The sequence below is a fragment of the Quercus suber genome, unplaced genomic scaffold (genome assembly GCF_002906115.3).
Source record: "Quercus suber isolate HL8 unplaced genomic scaffold, Cork oak 2.0 scaffold_272, whole genome shotgun sequence".
Taxonomy (NCBI): Eukaryota; Viridiplantae; Streptophyta; class Magnoliopsida; order Fagales; family Fagaceae; genus Quercus; species Quercus suber.
Window position 1 is genome coordinate 733,934 of NW_027069728.1, and position 19,569 is coordinate 753,502.

The 19,569-nt window shown below is 36.0% G+C and overlaps 1 protein-coding gene and 1 long non-coding RNA gene across 3 annotated transcripts; both read left to right on the forward strand.

The window, feature by feature from the left end:
• The first annotated feature begins 8,208 nt into the window (after window positions 1–8,208).
• Window positions 8,209–10,393, forward strand: LOC136070939 (uncharacterized). Of its 2 annotated transcripts, none has more exons than XR_010632216.1 (4): window positions 8,209–8,438; window positions 8,556–8,620; window positions 8,750–8,864; window positions 9,775–10,393. It is a non-coding gene; the product is annotated as an uncharacterized LOC136070939 (long non-coding RNA). The 2 variants fall into 2 exon arrangements; XR_010632215.1 differs by having other exon boundaries at window positions 8,211–8,438; window positions 8,723–8,864.
• Window positions 10,394–13,635: 3,242 nt separating this feature from the next.
• Window positions 13,636–15,988, forward strand: LOC111997305 (ethylene-responsive transcription factor ERF119). Its single transcript, XM_024029385.2, is given in 5 exon segments — window positions 13,636–14,214; window positions 14,339–14,880; window positions 14,883–15,042; window positions 15,045–15,401; window positions 15,404–15,988. Coding segments are annotated over 4 exon segments (1,050 nt in total). The 5' UTR covers window positions 13,636–14,214; window positions 14,339–14,601; the 3' UTR covers window positions 15,658–15,988.
• Window positions 15,989–19,569: the final 3,581 nt, after the last annotated feature.

Consider the following 19,569-nt stretch of genomic DNA (forward strand, 5'->3'; position numbering starts at 1 on the left):
AAGTCTTGTGAGCATGAGCTAAAACTTCCTCAGCAGCATCAATCTTAGCATCAATGCTCTTAGAAGCTTGCCTCTGGAATAGCGTGTGGGCTAATGATTGCAGGTACTCCAGCAAAAAGGACAGGTTGAACTTAGCTTCTAAGAGATCCTGCACCACTCCCCTCCATTCCAAGAGCTTTTCTTCAAATAAAGAGTCTAGCGAAGAATCTCTGAAGGAAATCAACACGGCACACAACAACTTTCCTAATTGTGTCAGAACTAGCATAGTTAACAAAGGATTTTTGCACCCTTTTCCAATAGTCAACACAACCACTGGAGGCAAAAACTCCTCTTTGAAAATTGGGCACTGTGAACTGAGGACTCCTTCATGACCAATAAGAGAAGGCCTAAAATCTCATAAAAGGATCCAAGGAAGGAAGAGATGGTACTATGTCATTAAACACTAGAAGGATATCCTAATCGAAACTAAACTGTCGAAGTACTCAATGCGCCGAGTAATGGGTGTACCGGGGGCCACTTGAGGAAAGCACAGGAAGCCAAGAAGGACTAATGCAAGCCAGGTAGGCTAAGTTACCTTCATCACCACGACGTAAATCGAAAGTGTTTCCTGTAAAAGTAAGAAAAGGAGATAACACAGAATCACAAACAAAATCGGGGCCAAATTCCCAAGGAGAGTGCCAATGCAAATGACCTGCTTGATTAAATAATTCAACCAAGTAAAGGTTGCCACCTTTCAGACTCAGCCAACGGAAAATAATAGGGTGGCTGTCAGTTGAGCTGCCACAAAGCCCTTTAAACACATTAGGGGATCCCTGAAACTTATCTTTTACAAACTTTAAATTCCTACATCTTGCTAAAGTAACCAAAGAACAATCCCACATGAATACCTGGAGAATGGCGCAATGAAGAGAAGAAGTAATTACATAACAAGAGTCACCCTCGGCTTCATCTCCATGAAGCTAATCCAACTGAGAATAGACATGGCCCAAAAACATGGGGGCTAGAGGATATTGAGCACCTTGAGCCAACCTAATCGCCAATGGAAAAAGAGTAGACTTGATCCCATATCCAGGGAACTCACTGAACAAAAACTTGCTAAGCCAGAATGCGAGGAACCCAGCTCGCCTAACTTCCTTATCTTTCTCGCACGAAAGATTCATAACCCACCTATCCATCCTGGCCGGTTTCCCATAAGGAGAAGCAGTATGTCCACCAAAATGAGCAAATAACTTTTCTTCCACCTTGAGATCCTCATAAAAAAAGATTAATATCAAAGGGATTTTCATCCCCAAGCATCGGAAGGAGGAAATTGTTGACCACATCCTCCAGGGTGACAGTCAGTTCGCCAACAGAAAAAGAAAAAGTGTGCAGAGCAGGACACCAACGGCATACTAAATGCCTAAGTCCTTTGGCATCTCTAAAACCCTCAAGATTCTTGGAAATAGCCACTACCTTTAGGATACCGGGGCGCTCCAAGCAACCCACAAATTCCTCGTAAGAAAGTTCCCTATCCACCCAGATGGGCCAACCTTGGATCTTTCCAGCAACAAAATCAAAAAAGATGGGGACCGCCTCTTGAAGTCCCCGCCTGATCTGGAGATCAAAAATCTCCCTAGGGTTTGGGACTTGAGCAGAACCAATGAAACCCGCCTGACCAGAGAATACCCAGACATGAGAGGATAGAGGGGTCTCGCCGTGGGACACCTGAGGGAAGAATAAGTTAGGATTGTACCAGGGGTCTTGTAAAGGAAAAGCAGGACGCTCAATGACCTCATGAGACTCATCTTGTGCAGAACTAGAGGAACCTTCACCTTCAAAAGGGCTAGGAGTACACTCCTTTCTTTTTCAAGAAGAAGAAGAAGCCATTGAGACAATGGGTATCTTGAAAGTAAAAGGAATTAAGAAAAAAAGAAGGAAGTAGCAAGACTAATCAAAAGGAAGAGAAAAGAGACTAGGAATGGAAGATTCAGGGAGATAAAAAGGTAATGTGAAATGCCTAGAATAAAGACATAAAGAGTAGTTAGAAAAGACAATCTGTGGAAAGACACGCCAGTTGCCAGAAATTTAATTTAAAGAGAGAAGAGTTATTAGCAGTTATTAATGGGAGTTATGGTAAACGTAAAAGTAGGTGGTGAAAGTTTTTCTACTTCATAACTCAACTGCCACGTCCCATATAAAAAAAAGGAGTTACAAGAGAAAGAAGCAAAAAGAAAAGGGGGCCAGGATACCAAAGACCGAAAATTAAAGATCAAGATCCCCGAAGAAGGATCAAAATGGAAGAATCCTGCAGAAACTCAACTACTCACGCATAGGCTGCAGGCAACCCATGAACTCGAGGGGCTAAATGTTGAGGTTCAAAATTGATCATAGTCCAAGGCCCAAAGAAATAACACATTGGGCTAATTTCATGAAAAAATGAAGCTAGAGAAAATAAGAAAAAGGGGCTGGGCTTATGTAATGAAGAAAAGAAAAAAGAAAAAAGAAAAAAAGAAGAAAAGGGTGAGAGGTCCAAAGAATTGGGATCCAAAAAACCCATGGAAGAACAAACCTTAAAATACATGAAGCAATGGAGAGGCCCAGCCGGCCAGGATTAATAAACCAAAAGGAGCTCAATAAGAAGAGCTGGGCCGGGATCCCCAAAGTTACCAAAGTTCGGGGATCCCTGGGACGTGCGAAGTAAGATTGAAACAGATTTAAAAGAGGGATAAAAAACAAAGAGCATGCGGGTCTCATGCGCCTAGACATACAGTGGGATCAGAAAGTACGAAGCAAAACACAGGAGCTATGCCTCAAGGAACCAACAATGAGAAAACCATAAAAAAAAAAAAATTAAAAAAAATTTAAAAAAAGAGGTAACTAGAAGGAGCTTTCAACCCGGCAGTAAAGATTCCAACTATTTGGGGAAAATGACAAGGATGGAGTGCAACCAAAAGCTAGAGAGGTGGAAGAAAGGGCCAAGTAACTGAAGATCAACGAACGAAGGGGACCTGGAAATGGAAAACCAGCTAGGGGCTTTCTGCTTGGTCTCACCAAAAGCAATAATTTATGAAAAAAAAAGGGGAAACGACCAGCCTCTGAGCAAAACTGGCACAACACAAACTCTGTTGGGCAAAAGGGGGAAATCATTGGTACCTCGGAACCCTAGAGCTGCGCTATAAAAGGAGAGGGGAATCCATGCTGAAGGGACTCAGATTTTGATTCACTAATTTTCTTTATTCAAGCATACACGCCATTTTTCTGGGTCTCCCAAAAAAGATATAGAGCCATAGAAAGAACTCTGTAAAGTTCAAGAAAAACAGAGGAACCGCTCCCGGTATCCCAGAGACGGCCACTATAGCACATACTCGGATTCAAAAACTTCAAACTTTGCAAGTCTTGGAAGTTTGAACAGCTATTTAAGTCTGTAATTTTTGAACTTAGTTGAACCTTGTATCACGTCTTAGTGAGCACTGTAATCATAACTAAGGAAAATTAATAAAATGCCTCTCACTAATTCGAGGATCCCTAACTTTTTCTTATACTGTATTTTTTTTGCTGTGCATTTCTTTGCTGTTGAACTATCATTCAATACAAAATATTTTCTTTTGTTAGTTTATTTGTGTTGTAGGTAGCTTGCTTTGTATACCACTTGGTTCTTAAACAGCCTTTTAGCTGCGGTGAACCAAGCCCAATCCACCAAGAACAATTATTTGGCCCAGGATCTTTGGGCCACTATGCTAAGAAAAAAAGGAACTCTCACAACCATCAATGAAGTGTTTTTTCCACGTAAATTGCAAACCCACAAATCCAAGATCGATAAAACCACATTCATCCACTGCTTCTCTAAATAGCTACATTTTTTTCTGACTTCTATTGCTTCCACCCATTTTTTCTAAATACTTTCGTAGCTCATTAAAGTCCCCCGCACACACCTATGGAAGATTAAAACAGTTATTGAGTTGCTGTAATAAATTCCATGATTCAAATCTTTTGTGCGTGATGGGTTCTCCATAAAATCCTATTAGCCGCCAAACATCCTTCTTACCCTTGTTGACAATTGCATCAATGCGGTTTTTTGAGCTGGTATTAATTTGTAGAACCATAGAATTCCTCAAGCACAGCACCAATCCTCCACCTCGATTATTCCTATCAACAAACAACATATTGGAAAAATCAAAATCTCTTTTTATTTTCTTTAGCCTTGCTTCATCCGCCCATATTTCGGCTAAAACCATGATGGAGGGATCTTCTTCCTGGATCAACTCTCCAAGCTCTTTCTTTGGACATAGGTCCCAAGCCCACGACAGTTCCAAAATAAGCAACTCGTTGTGATTGGTGGGGCTGTCCAACAACCTCCACCATTTGATAATTGATATTTCCATCCTCCTTCAAAACCTATAACTTCTTAATAGGTAAATCGGGTTGGACATCCTCACTGCAAGTTCTAAAGCATTTACCATTGCATGATTAGACATGCATGGTTTGGTCTTCTGAATTCACTAGACAACAAATCCTTTTCCACGTTTTCAGGTTTGGTTGTCCACTTACCTTCTCCCTACTGGTTCCTTTGGATAACTCGTGCATTGGCTCATCCTTAGTAAAGAAGTTTGAATGTACTTGTCTATCCTCACCTAAGAAATCTCCAGAAGTTGAGTCTTGATAGTAATCATCAGATGCCATGATTTTCTTACTAGCTAATGCACCCTCATCTTTATCATTTCTCTCTATCTCAGAATCTATCTCTTGAATTTGAAATTCAAAAGAATCTATCTTGAAACACTACAAAAAAAAGGGTCTTTAGCCGCGTTTAAAAAACGCAGCTATAGACCCCAAAAACACGGCTATAGGATAGAGCCGCATATCCTATAGCCGTGTTTACAAACACGGCCTAAACACCACAGCAACAAGCCTATGGCTGTGTTTTTCAAAAACGCGGCTAAAGATAATACCTATAGCCGCGTTTTATAAAAACGCGACTAAAAGCCAGACCTGAAGTCGCGTTTTTAACCTGGTAGGATATATTGGGGCCTATAGTTGCGTTTTTAAAAAACACGGTTATAGCCCTCTTTGAGCTGCGTTTAAAACGCGGCTATAGGTTTTTCTAAAAAAAAAAATTCTGGGTTTTTTTTTTCCCAGAAAATTCAAAATTCAAAATTCAAATAAAAAAATTCAAAATTAATCACAAATCCAAAAAATTCAAAATAAAATACAAACCAGAAAATTCAAAATCAAACACAACATACTCACAATACAAACACACCAAAAAAATTCAAAATCAAACACAAACCCAGAAAATTCAAAATCAAACACAACATATTCACAATACAAACAAACCCAAAAAATTTAAAATCAAACATAAACCCAGAAATTCAAAATCAAACACAACATGCTCCAAAATATAAGAACACAAACCCATTTAAATGTAATCACAATATCAACAACACAATAGCACAAATTCAAGCACAGATCCACAATAGCATTTCCTCCATTTTCTTACTAACTAAACATAAAATAACCAAAAAAAAAAAATCTATTGACAAATCAGTGTGCTTGAGATGAAGAAAAAAATGAAAGAAAGAAAGAAAAAAAAAAAAAGCAACAGCTCCAAAGAAACAAAGGAAAAAAAAAAGTTACCCAGTGAAGAAGGAAGAAAAAAAAAAAAAAGTTATCCAGATGTGAAGAAGGAAGAAAGAAAAAGGAAAAAAAAAAAAAAAAAGAGTTACCTAGATGTGAGGAAGGAAGGAAAAAAAAAAAAAAGGAAAAGAAAGAAGATCCTTACGGAGGAGCACTAGATGTGAAGAATGAACAGAGTAAAAAAGAAAGAAGGAGAAATAAGAAAAGAAGAAAGTGGGGGTAGGTGGGGATGTAGGTGGGAAAGGGGGGAGCATGTGGGAAGCTAAAGAATTTTTTTTTTTTTTTTTGGTTACATATAGCGGCGTTTTTGAAAACGCGGCTATAGGTCATGTCACTAAAGGGTGACCTAAGTCGTGTTTTAAAAACGCAGTTTCAAGTTATACGGCTGGACCTATAGCCGCGTTTTCGAAAAATGCGGCTATAGGTAACGTCACAAAAGGGTGACCTAAGCCGCGTTTTTAAAAAACGTGGCTATAGGTAACGTCACTAAAGGGTGAATAAGCAGCGTTTGATAAACGCAGTTTCAGGTTATATGGCTGGACCTATAGCCGCATTTTTTGAAAACGTGACTATAGCTAATCTTTAGCTACGTTTAAAACGCAGCTAAAGGTTACCTATAGCCGCGTTTTCAAAAAATGCGGCTATAGGTCCCCTTTAAAAAAATTATTCGGCAGGACCTATAGCCGCATTTTAAAAACACAACTATAGGTTGGCTATAGCCGCGTTTTTTAGAAACGCAGCTATAGGTTGAGGCTTTGGCCACGTTTCTAACTATAGTCGCGTTTTTCATAAACGTGGCTAAAAAAAATGCGACTATAGCCCTCGTTTTTTGTAGTGAAACCTGGTTGCTAGATACTCGGGTTTGTAGTTACATCTTCAAATTTTGGAATAACTTGAAACCGAGTAGATTGCAGGATAACTTCCTCAAGAATCGGAGCTTCCAAATTTGAAAATCCTTGGCAGGAAACCTAGTTGGTAGTTTCTGTAACTTCCAAGGACGGTGGGGCTGCGCCGGAGCTTGGAGATACGTCGTTCATCGGTTTCCTTGCTAGTATTTCTTCCCCAAACACATTCCCAAAACCTTCAATTGCCATGAAAGTTTTCCTACCCGAGGTGGACGATAAAGCTCTGAGCCAAGCTTTGTACTCCTACTGGTCCATTGCTAGTGACCCTTTACTTGCTATCCAAATGCTACATTCCTTGTCATCGTGAGTTACCATACCACACCAATAGTAGAAGTTTAGCATTTTTTCGTATTTGAATGACACCCACCCTTCGCTATCACCATTAACAAAACTTTCCAACCATGACACAGAGGTTTCGAGACATCTATCTTTGCTTTCACTCGCAAGAAGTCACCCCCTATCATGTCCCCCTTATGCTTTGAATAAGAAACACATCCCACTGATTTGCCCACCTCGATAGCTATTTTCCAGTTTAACTTGTTCACTAGGAGACCATGTAGTTGTATCCAAAACTTGATATTCGAAAATTTCAAATTTTAGACTGGACATGAACCATCATACTTTTGTAAGAGAACTAAGTGCTTGTCAAAAGTCCATGGTTCCATGGCTAAAACATGTTTGACATCACTCTTTACTTTGAAAAAAAAAGGATCGTGTGACTACCCACAACTCGAATATGGAATCCATTCTGTGCTTTCCATAAAGGTTTGAAGGTTCGACCAATGGCCTCGACATTTAAAACTCTACGGGTTAAAAAGTTGCAAGAATGAACTCATTAGTTGTCACATCCGAATCGCTTTCAAGATTGACTCTTGCCCATTTGTCCTTACTGAGTGATAGGTGATTCCAGTTTCTTAAAACTTCGTCCATGTTAGAAGAGTCATATAACTAGATGAGAAGAAGAAGAAAAAACCTATAAACTAGAACTGTTTCCCCACCCCCGAATGGAAAAGAGAAACCATGAGCCCTATCAATAACACTATTACTGGAGGGATAAGATATCACTCCTAGACGATGATAAGGGATTCTACTACCTAGTCTCTATGGGGTACCCATAGTGACATGAAAAGAGAAACTTAATTGAGACTTCTATCAACTTAGTGTGCATTTTGGTTAGGATTAAAAATTAAAATTATTTCACTATTCAGCTTATTTTTGCTACTATTTATCAGTCTTACTGCACTTTTTGGCACCATTTATAAGTCCCATTGTAATATTTCAACTAACTTTTACCTTTATTTACAGTACTTTCAGCAATAATTTTTCAATTTCAGCAAAATAAGTGGTATTCAAACACACCCTTAGTGTTAGTAACTTAGATGACCGAGGTTTGGTTTAGAGACTTGGTCGGCAATGTATTTGTTTAATCTTTATTTATTTATTTATTTATCTCTATATATATATATATATATTATTATTATTATTATATAACCAAAACCTCTGAAGCTCCCACAATTTTCCATGTCACCATTATTTTCTTTTAGGTTTTATTTTAAACTAAAAACTTGGGCCTTGGTTCTCAAAAACTTGGGCCTTTCTTCGTTAAGAAAAAGCACTGAAAATAATCCGAAGCACTGAAAATAACCCTAACCTTCATCCAAATCCTTAACCTCATGCACGCAGTCTCTTCCATTAAAAAAAAAAAAATCCTAACGCTAACGCCAAAAAAGACCTAATGCAGAAGCACTCCCTCTCTCACTCTAAATCTCTAACCTCTATGGGCTATGGCATTCCTGCTACAATGTTTTCAAATATATTGATTGGAATTGCTCAATATATTCTGAGAATGGTCAGGATTGATAGCCCTCATGGACTGGCTCGAATCCCCTAATGCCCACATCTTCAAGATCAACGTCCCAGGTAACACCTAACTCTCTAATTTCATTTGGGTATTAAGCAAAATTGAATCATTTTTGTTTTCTGATTTATAGTTAGTTGTGACTAAATTACACCCTTACGTTCTGTAATTTTTAATAGAAAATAGTTGATTGCTTGCTGAAAACTTTAGGATAGATGAAGGAGCGAATCTATAATGCAATTATGTAAGCCTCTATTGAAAAAATCAGTGGTAAATCTTTTTTTTTTTTTTTTTTCCTTTCATTTATATGCTTATTTTTGTATGTTCTCAAACTTATATCTGATAGTTTGGCATGGATAAAAATCACAACAAGGTGTTAGTAGAAGAGCTGCTCCTTTTCAAGAATGGCTTCATTGTGGGCGCAGCTGATTCCTTGGATATTTGACGATTTTTTAGTGAAGTTATTGAAAATTTTCAAACCTCAACAGGTAATTATTTTAATTCACTATATTCATTTCTTTATTAAAATAGGTTGGGCATGGTTCTCAGTTTGTGGCTTTAGTTTCTGTAACCATATGAATTATAAAATGAGTAATAAAAATCATGTTGTTCTAGCTTTGGTTAAACAAAGAATAAAATTCGAGTGCATTAGCTTTCCATCCTACTGAATAGAGTATATTTATGTATAGAATGTGAATTGTGACACTAGCAAGTAACATGATTTAGAGGCATTAAAACCATATATTATAGCAACATGACCAAGCCTCCTTTTTCCAGTCAATTCTTTTTAGTAGAATCTTGGGAAACATCATAGAAGATCAAATTCTACATGGGCTTTAAAGAATGGTTAGCGATTTTTTTACTTTAATTTTAGGATTTTCCCCTTACTAGATATCTTTATTTGTTAGTGGGAGTGAAATTATGGTTTTTATGTCCAATTGGCACTTTGGTTTACTAATATTTTTAAATTGTGTTATTTTAATTCAAAACTTTTGAATAAGGTTCTAGATAGATAATATATTTTTGGGTGTCAATGTCAGTTAGCTACTCTTTTGTTATATTAGATGTTACCCATAAGATAATTATACACAAGCTATGAGTTTTCCATCTTTGAAAGATTAAATCTTCATCAAAACATATAGAGGCTTAAAAAGTAAAATTTTATTTTAAATTTGGGGGTTTAATAGGATTTAGTTTTTGGTATCTTGATTAGTTGGTTTTGATTTAAGTGATTGGGTTAGATTTTGTTTTAATTAAGGTTTTGATTTAGAACTATTCCTCTTCATCTGCTATAATTTCAAAAGATTGTTTATTCATTTGAATGAAATTGTTGCCTCTTTTTGGTTGTTTAATTGTTCTGATAATGATTGAGTTTGTTTCTTTGTTTGGTGTTTTCAGGTTCACAAAGCGGTTTATTAAGGCTATTATCAAACCGACCTCAATATTGGACTCATGATTTAAGCTTTTTCACAAAGACAATGCTCGATGAAGGCGTTACACGCTGAGTCAAAACATAACGATTTGATATCCCCTAGTGAGTGCAAAAGTTTGATTTTTTAAATTAAAATTTTTTTTTTCACAAAGTCTTTATCTTTTTCAATCATTTTTATTATTTTAATGATTTAATTTAAAAGATATTTCATTAAACAACTTCATTTTAATAAGTTGGGTATTTTTGGTGTTTTAGAAGGTGTAGAAGTGGTGGAGAAAGTAGAGCAACCTTAAGTTGCACATTGTTATGGTGGATATCAAACTATTGTCCTAATTAGTTTATGTAGTTTGATGATATGGTTCCTTATGCTCTAAAGAGTGAAGGAGGTTGTGTAAGGGCTTGCAAAAGATGGGTACGTGCAGAGTGATTTCTTAGCTTAAGGTTTCTGTAAATGACTTGATATGAGAATAATTTTTGCTTGACATATTGTTCTTTGAAACTTTTGTTACTTTCGCTGTATGTGAATGGACAAGTATCTAGGATCGTATTTTAAAGTTTTATTTAAAGTCTTTTGTATACGTGTTGTTGTAGTTTAAACTTGATATTTGAATTGTTAAATTGTTAATTCACAGTTTCATTGTTCATCTATTAATCATGAATAATAATATTGTTATTTGCAACCATCTTGATATGGTATCAATGATGTGATCATTCTGAATGCTTTCCTTTAGAGTTTAGATAGAGTCTATTTTATGATTAAAAAAATATACAATTAAAAGACTTTTGAAATTAAATTTTTTTAAAAAACAAATTATTGGATACATTGGATCTTAAATGACTTCTATTAAACTCCATCCTTTATGGAATCATTAAAAAGAAAACTCATATAGATAGGTATTAGGATATTATTTGGAACTATCATAATGAACTAATGTATTATACATGGTATGAAGCTAACTGTAACATCCTATTCTATAAAATAAAAATTGGACCTATGGCTATCTTCACTTTTAGGTAAAATAGAAACTCTATTAACTAAGTTTTAAGACATTTGAATTATATTTCAAAAAATTTCCCAAACATTAGATTTTATTCTAATCATCTATCATAATAATTTTATATTGTAAAATAATATTGAGACAAACAAATTTAATTCTGTGCAACACTTAAAGAAATGAAATCATTTTGAGTTCAAGCCTAAGGTAGACTTGGCCGTGTATGAAAATGGAGGAATGCCTTGATTTGGTTGGATGAAAGTTTTTGATTTAGCTAAGTGATTTTTTTTTAAAAAAAATTTCCTTCGTATAAATAATAATATTGCTACAATAATTAGATGATTTGGAAACGATCTTACATTGGGGACTTTTTAGCTTTCAATAATTAAAATTAGAAAAATGTTTAAACTTGAACATGCTAACATTTGATCTAAAATAATTCCGTGCATCACACGGGTTAGCGATTAGTTGTTTAGAACTAGAAAAAGAAAAAAAAGTTAATTGGCCCTACCATAATATATTTGACCTCTAACTTTTTTTTTTCTTTCATTAATTTTTTCTTTAATTGTTTATTTACGTGGTGCCTTTGTGGCTATTTTGTGCTTTCAAAAAACAAATAATAAGAATCTACAGAATAAAGTACAAAAAATTCTTATTATGGTATATTAGAGCATCTTTATCAGATGTTGCAAAATTTTTGCCATTTTACCACATCAAACACCTACTTTATTATTTTACCATATCATTTTACAACATTTCATTTATCAGATGTTTTATAATTCAATCCTATACATTAAAATAATATTTCCTACACATTAAAATAATATATTATCCCTAATTCATTATTATCAACAACAGCAACAGCACCAACAACCCACACCGCAGCTCAACCGCCACAGCCCACAACCACCGGCCATCGCCACAGATCAACCACCGACCACCAATATCAGCCACTTGCTACCAAAAAAAAAAAAAAAAAAAAAAACTCAAACAAACACTACAACCAATATCAGCCCCTACACCAGAAAAAACCACCATCAACCAAAATCTCATACCCATCCTAAATCTCACACCCACAATCCAATCAGCCTACCACCATCAAACTTCAGATTCAGCCAACCACCAACAATCAAAACAACCAACAGACAAAAAGAGAGAGAGAGCGATCGGTGAGATCGGAGCGGCGATGACGATGGCGATGATCGGAGTGGCCTCGCCCTTGCCGCTTGAGCCTCCAACGGCGATGATCCGATCGGAGTGGCGATGAGAGAAGAGCTGGGTCTGATCGGAGTGGCGATGGCGATGAGAGAAGACCGATGATCCGATCGGAGTGGCGATCCGATCGGAGTGACGATGGCAATGAAAGAAGACCGATGATTCGCCGATCGGAGTGACGATGGCGATGAGAGAAGACCGATGATCCGATCGGAGTGGCGATCGAATCTGAGTGACGATGGCGAGCCGGTGAGTGAGAGAGAAGGGAAGAGCTGGTCTGATGTGAGAGAGGGAGCCGGTGTGTGAGAGAGAAGAGAAAAGAAAAAAAATGAAGAGAGAGGAGAGAGAAAAGAGAATATAAAAGATTAAAAATTTTGCCACATCTGTCCGTACCGTTGCAAATTTGCAACGGTACTGTAGCAATATGGTATAAATTTTGAGATTTGCCCCATCTCATAAAGCTTCATTTTTTTGTTTGGTGTGGTAAATGTGCCAAATATTTGGCATTTAGCACATTTACCACACCTGATACAGATGCTCTTAAGAAGCAAAAAGAATCCTACGATAAAAAAAATATATATATATATATCATGTTAAAAAAGGAATTGAACTAATTGCGAATCTTCACAAGAAAAAGAAAAAAGAGATTTCTAAATTCATATGGTTAATAATATTATTTTCCTTTTCTATTTTTTATCGGTACTTGAATTTAATTTAATTTAATTTTTAGAAATAAGCCAAAAAATATATATGAGCAAAATATTCATTTTAGGGAGCGAGATATATTATATATATGGTGTGGATACTTTAGTGAGAGGTAACACCAATTTTTCCTCAGTGGCAGAGTATCGTAAATAACACCAATTTTAGGTCTAAAATTAACGTAAAGAATCACAATTAACGTCAGAAAGAGCTGCTGAATCGTACGTTGCCGAATCGCGGCGCTGTGTTTCCCAAAAAAGCTCACCACGCTCCTTCAAAAGGGCGTGTCCAACCAACGAATGAGTCTACCATACAAACCCAAATAGAATTATAGAATCATAACCACCACCGTTGGATCCGGAAAGCTTGGGGCACGCGCACAAAGAGAACGTTAGTCTAGGATTCCTCCTGATGACTATAACAAACGTCTCTGACCCCTTACCATGTATGTTATGTATGATAAATGATGTGATGTGCCAGACATAACAAAGGAAATGGGCCATTTTTTTTTATTATGAACTAGGAAATGGGTCATGTTCCATGAATGTGCATGCATCTTTATAGATAGTCATGCCAGCTCATCAACAATAAATTTAATACCAAAAATAAATAATTTCCTATTAAATTTTTACTTACCTCCTTTAATCTCTCTTTTTAATGCTAGGTTTTGACCGCTTGGAAAAGGTGAAATAGGTTTAAGAGAGTGTGTGAAACAAAACCCAGCGCAGAGAGAGAGAGAGAAAAGAGAGAGATAGCGACGTGCACATAGGCACATTAAGAGAGAGAGAGTGAGAGAGCTAATTCAGTGAGAGAAAGACAAGACCGGCAAAGAAGGTATACATGCTTTACTATGTGAGCGTTTGGATTTGTTTTTTAGGAATCAAATTTTTTTTTGTTTTGTTTATTGTTGCTGTCTGTGTTTTTCGATAAATAATAGTATTTGATTTATTTATTTTCTCTGACGATGTTTCTATAGAGATTTGCGTCTGTGTTGAATTGTAAAATAGTCATAGGTCTTTTATACTCTCTCTCTCTCTCTCTCTGGGTCTAGTCGGTCTATATCACTATTTCTGCAAAATCGATAATAACTCAAACCGATCTTTTTTGTCAGTATTTAGAGAAAAAAAATCGTGACCATAGATTCCTAATCCTCTGAATCTCTTTTTTGGGTTTCGTTTCCTTGCTGTGATATCTATATCTATTGGTATCTGATACAATTTTTTCTCTTTTTGGTTCTTTTTGGGCTATTCTCTCTTTGTTAGAACGAAGAGAGGTTGGGTTTGGTGTTGCGAGGAGGAAAAGTGCAAGGCGCGGAGGTTGCGGTAGCGGATTTATGTCGGCTGAGTTTGATTTGGTTTCGATTGGGGCTCTGTTGCAGCTCTGGATTTTCACTATTGCTACCTTCGAATCTGTGTGTTGTTTTACTCTCTGCTGTTTAAGGCAGAGGTTGAATCTTGTGCTCTCGTCTGTTTCGATGCGTTTGAGGCTAAAAAGGTTTGTGGGTTTTAACTATTTTTTGTCAAAGCTTAAATCTTTGTTAAACCCTGGTTTGATTTCTGGGTTTTTGGTTACGAATCTGACATGTGTTTTTCTATTTATTTTGATTTGGTGTTTGCAGGACTTGTTCTGGAGTAGAGTGTTTTGCGCCTTTTCATATAAAAAGATTTTCTTTTCTTTTCTTGTTCCTGAGAGGGGTCTCACTTGATACCATCAGTGTGATTCTGAGATTTTCGAGAGAGAAGAGAGCCTTATATATATATATATATATTTTTTTTTTTTCAGTTTTGTCTGCTATTTTTTTTTTTTTAATTTATTTTTCTTCAAAAAATTTCTGGGTATTTTGAGGGGTTTGGAGAGATTTTGTTCAGAAAGAAAAATAAAATGCCAGAGCCTCGGAAACAACCCGCGAAGTCTAAGAAATCCACAGCAACAATTCCCTCTGGAGAATCATCGATTACGATGATGAGGAAAGTCCGTGTGATCTGTTCAGATCCTTATGCTACTGACTCATCTTCAAGCGAGGATGAGTGTGAGGATAGGAGGGCTAAGAAATGCAAAAAATTCATCCGTGAAATTAATCTCCCCCTTGTTTTGAAACAACAATCAAAGCCTTCTTCTCTTGAGTCAGAGAGCTCTTGTCAGGACAGTAACAACAACAATGGTACCAAACCCCCAATATTGTTGAAGCCAGGCAGAAGAAAAGGGTTTTGGCTAAAACCCCATCTAGAAGACCCTCTTCTTCCAAGTATAGAGGGGTTAGGCAAAGGAAATGGGGGAAATGGGCTGCTGAGATTCGAGACCCATTCAAAGGAGCTAGGATTTGGTTGGGACTTACAATACTCCAGAGGAGGCTTCTGAAGCTTATGAGCGAAAGAGACTCCAGTTTGAAGCTGCTATGGCCATGTCTAGTGCGACTCCTGCAGTTACGGCTTCTGCTTCCTCTGGAAAGAGCAATAATGCGTCGGCGTCTTCGGCTGTGGTATCTCCTTCACAGAATAACCCGCAACCTGTGTCTTCTGAGGATTCTGAGGGTGTGTTGTCGCATACATCTCCAGCTTCTGTCCTCGAATTGGAGACCTCTGCGTCCAACACCAAAAGTAATGCAACTGACCTGATCACTGATGAGTGTGTTGAGGTCACTAATGCCGAGATTAGTTTGGCGGAGCTTCAGATACCTGACGATTTGGTCTAATGGACGAGACATTTGCTGATGTTCCATTTGAGCAAGAGCTCAATTTTGAGCCTGAGTCTGAGTTTGATCCTCTCTGCTTTGATAATATTGGCCAGTTTTTCGATGGTTACAGCGGCTTGGAGGACATTGAGATTTGTGGGTTTGACAATGATGGCCCTAGCGAGCTTCCTGACTGGGATTTTGCTGATATTGGCAACGACATTGCTTCTTGGATGGATGAACCCCTCAATATACCCTGCCAATAAGTTTTGCAGCTTAGGATCAATTAGTATTTGTTATGATTATTAGTTTTATTTATAGTCTTAAGAAGGTTGAACTTGAAATTCTTAGAACCACAATATGTTCCTGAGAGAGTGGTTTGTGAGTTTAATTTATTTATTTAGGAGTAATGTTACAAAGAGATGGAGAGGGATGAGCCATTATTGTAGTGAGAGATTTACCTTGGGTTTTCCTGTGCTATAAGAGCCGTCCAAGGCCTTCTCGGAGAGTGTTTCTCAAAGTTTTGCTCATTTCCTCGCATCTCTTTTTATTATATTTTTCAGGTATGAAATGATATGGATTTTCTGTGATTTGCAACTTGAAATGTGTTTGGTCTTTCGTTTTGCTTGCTAGCTCGTTGCAATAGAGCTTTATTGCAACAAAATGAAACTTATTGCAATAAAAAATTTGTTGGGATAGTTCAGTAAAATACCTGTGAAACTTGTTCCTATTACCAAAACGAGCTTCACTCTCAATTTCTTTAATTAGCACAAAACCCAAATGATAAAAATAAATAAATAAATAAATCCGAATTGCCTTTTTCATTTTTTTTTTTTTAACAAATAGTCCAAAATAAATAGTAGGACAAAAAACAAAATCAATTCACTCACTCACTCTCTCTCTCTGTCCAAAAAAAATCACTGACTCGCCCTACACGTCAACGTGTCGTGACCGGGTGAAGCCTTGACCCCACATATCTCAAAATTGAATTTCAATTAATTTTTAATTTTTTACTAGTATTTATTTCTATTTCAAGAAGAAATGGGTATGGGTGGGTGTTGTGTTACCCTGTTCTACTACTTTTTTTCCTCAATTCTTTTCTCTCTCTATTCTTTCCTTTATACTTTGTTTAAGTTGAAATTAATAACATAACTCATACACATGACATAAGAATTCAATCTATATCCATATCAATAGAAATAAAAACAAGAGTAAGAACAAGAACAAGAAGAAGAACAGGAAAGACATTTTTTGAAATTCAATTTGGATACAAATATCCTAGTTAGTTATCAACAATCTATTGGTCACAACAATTTACCCAAACAAAACTAACTATTATCCATCATGGTTCTATGATCCATCATAAGTGCATTTCCTTGACAAAAAGTAAAGATAGAAAGGAGTGGATCTACATGTTTGTCCTTTTTTGATTCATTAACTACTCGAGAAATTATCATATGATCTCAGATCTCTGCAAAAGGAATGTCCACCTCTTCAAGAAATTTTGCAATCTCCAAGGATAGAAGAACACTTGTAGTGTGCAAAATAATTCCCCTGGTGAGTGGGAAGAGTTTATGGACATTGATTATAATTTCTGCATCTTTGACATCTTCCATCTCCAACACGATGTCGTTTGCATTTCTAAGATAAGCAGCAATCGTTGCGCTCCATTTTACAAAGTGAGAGACCGCAACTAGAAAATCTTCCTTGGCTACTTCATGCAATCTCACATTCAATTTTCGAGTGTGAATTTCATGACGTTCGCTCATCCTAACCAGAGTAGTCGTCTTTGCAGTGTGGTTATCGATCATTAGATTAAAATAAAAATTATAAATTGCTCATTTACATGTTAGCAATTTATAATTTTTATTTTAGATTAAAATGCCTTTTATTTGACAAATTACCAAATACAAATGCTTGATTTTCAAATTAATTCTTTAACCGTATCTGGCAGCACACCTCACCTCTTTTTCCCGCTTAAAACCTATAGCTCATGTCCTATAAATATGAGCAGTGGCCACTACCCGCACACAAATGCAAAATCCGTAGCCAAACAACTCAAAAAAATGGTACCTAAGAGAGTGGGAATGTTGAAAAGGAACATTCATTGAATTTTCAATGAAATCAATAAGTTGAGCGTTGATGCACCCCATGCAGTTGAAGAAGAAGATGAAGCAGTACCTATAGCGCTTCATTCTCGCATTGGTAAGTTTTATAGTTTTCTTTTTTTCTCATTTTTTATTTACTGAATTGTTTTTCTTTTTAAATTTTTAGCTCAATGTCCACTAGGAGACAATACTGAGCAGATGGAGCAATACCTTCAAGAAATTCATGAAACAATTGGTAAGTTTCTTTAACATTTTTTGATTTAATTTCTTTTTTTATTTGTTGTTACTAGTTCATTTTAATTATAGTAGTTTATCTCCATTCTATAGTTATCACAACTCTCTGGAGTGATCGAATTTTTTAAGATGGAATGCGATCTTTTAATCAAATGATCGATAACTATAATGCAAAGAGGGCTGTTCTAGTTAGGATGAGCAAACGTCACGAATCACACACTCGAAAATTGAATGTGAAATTGCATGAAGCAACCAAGGAAGATTTTCTGGTTGCAATCTCTCACTTTGTACAAAGGAGCGCAACGATTGTTGCTTATCTCAGAGATGCAAACAACATTATTTTGGAGATGGAAGATGTCAAAGATGAAGAAATTATTGCAATGAAATATTTATAGTCACAATATTTTTTGTTGCAATAAAATATTTTTATTCATAAAAATATTTTATTGCCACAAACTATTGCAATAAAATTTTATTGCAATAGTCTATTACCACAGACTTAATCGCATTAGTGGACAACGAAAAAATTTCGTTGCAATAGAGCTTTATTGCAAAAAAATGAAACTTATTGCAATAAAAAATTTGTTGGGATAGTTCAGTAAAATACCTGTGAAAATTATTCCTATTACCAAAATGAGCTTCAAGTGGTGCTTCAACTCCAATGGCTGCTTCATCTCCTAACAAGAAGAGTCGTCTTTTGCATCGTAGTTATTAATCACTTGATTAAAAAGTTGTCTTCCATCTTCAAAAATTTCATCACTCCAGCAAATAGTAACAACTAGAGAATGGAGAAAAAAAAAGATTATAAAATAAATTAACTACTATAATTAAATGAACTACTTGTTACAACTAATAAAAAAAGAAATTAAATCATTTATAGGCCATGGGCTATACGTTTTAAGCGGGAAAAGAGAGATGAGGTGTGCCAAATACGGTTAAAGCATTTGAAAATCAAGCATTTGAAAATGAAGTATAAACAAGCATAAAAAAAACTATTGCAGTAATCTATTGCAACAAAAATTTTGTTGCAATACGTTTCCAGAGGTACTTTATTGCAACAAAAATTACTATTGCAGTAACCTATCATAACAAAAAATTTGTTGCATTAAATTATAGCAACAATTTTTTTTTTTTTTGCAATAAAGTATTTTTAATAATAATAATAAAAATCTTTTATTGCAACAAACTAATTGCAACAAAACTCTATTGCAACGAAATTTTTGTTGCAATATTCTATTGCCACAGACTTTATGGGCAACAAAAAAAATTTGTTGCAATAGAGGTTTATTGCAACAAAATGAAACTTATTGCAACAAAAAATTTCGTTGCTATAAACACTATTTTCTTGTAGTGTGGAGATAACGAAAAGTTAGAAAATAAATGAATTACTTGTAAGTTTTAAAAGAATAAGAAATTAAATCAATCTCTTTGAACAGATCAAAACTCGGAGCATACCACTTAATTTTCATGGGTGGGAAAAGTTTGTGCACATTGATTATGAGGTTTGCATCAATGACATCTATCATCTCCAAAATTATTTGGTTTGGTTCTCTAGGATAAGAAGCTATTATAGCACACCATCTAACAAATTGAGAGACTGAAACAAGAAATTCATCTTTTGCATCTTCATGCATCCTCTCATTCATTTTTTGGATGTTTGCTGGGCAACGTCAACTCATCCTTGCTAGAAATGCAATCTTTGTATCATAATGATCAATGAATTGATTCAACAATGCTCTTCCATTTGCAAAACACTCACCATCCCAAGGAGTAGTAACAACTGGAGAATTTTCCTCGTAATGCGGGGTAGGCCAAGGATAGGGTAAGACTAAACCA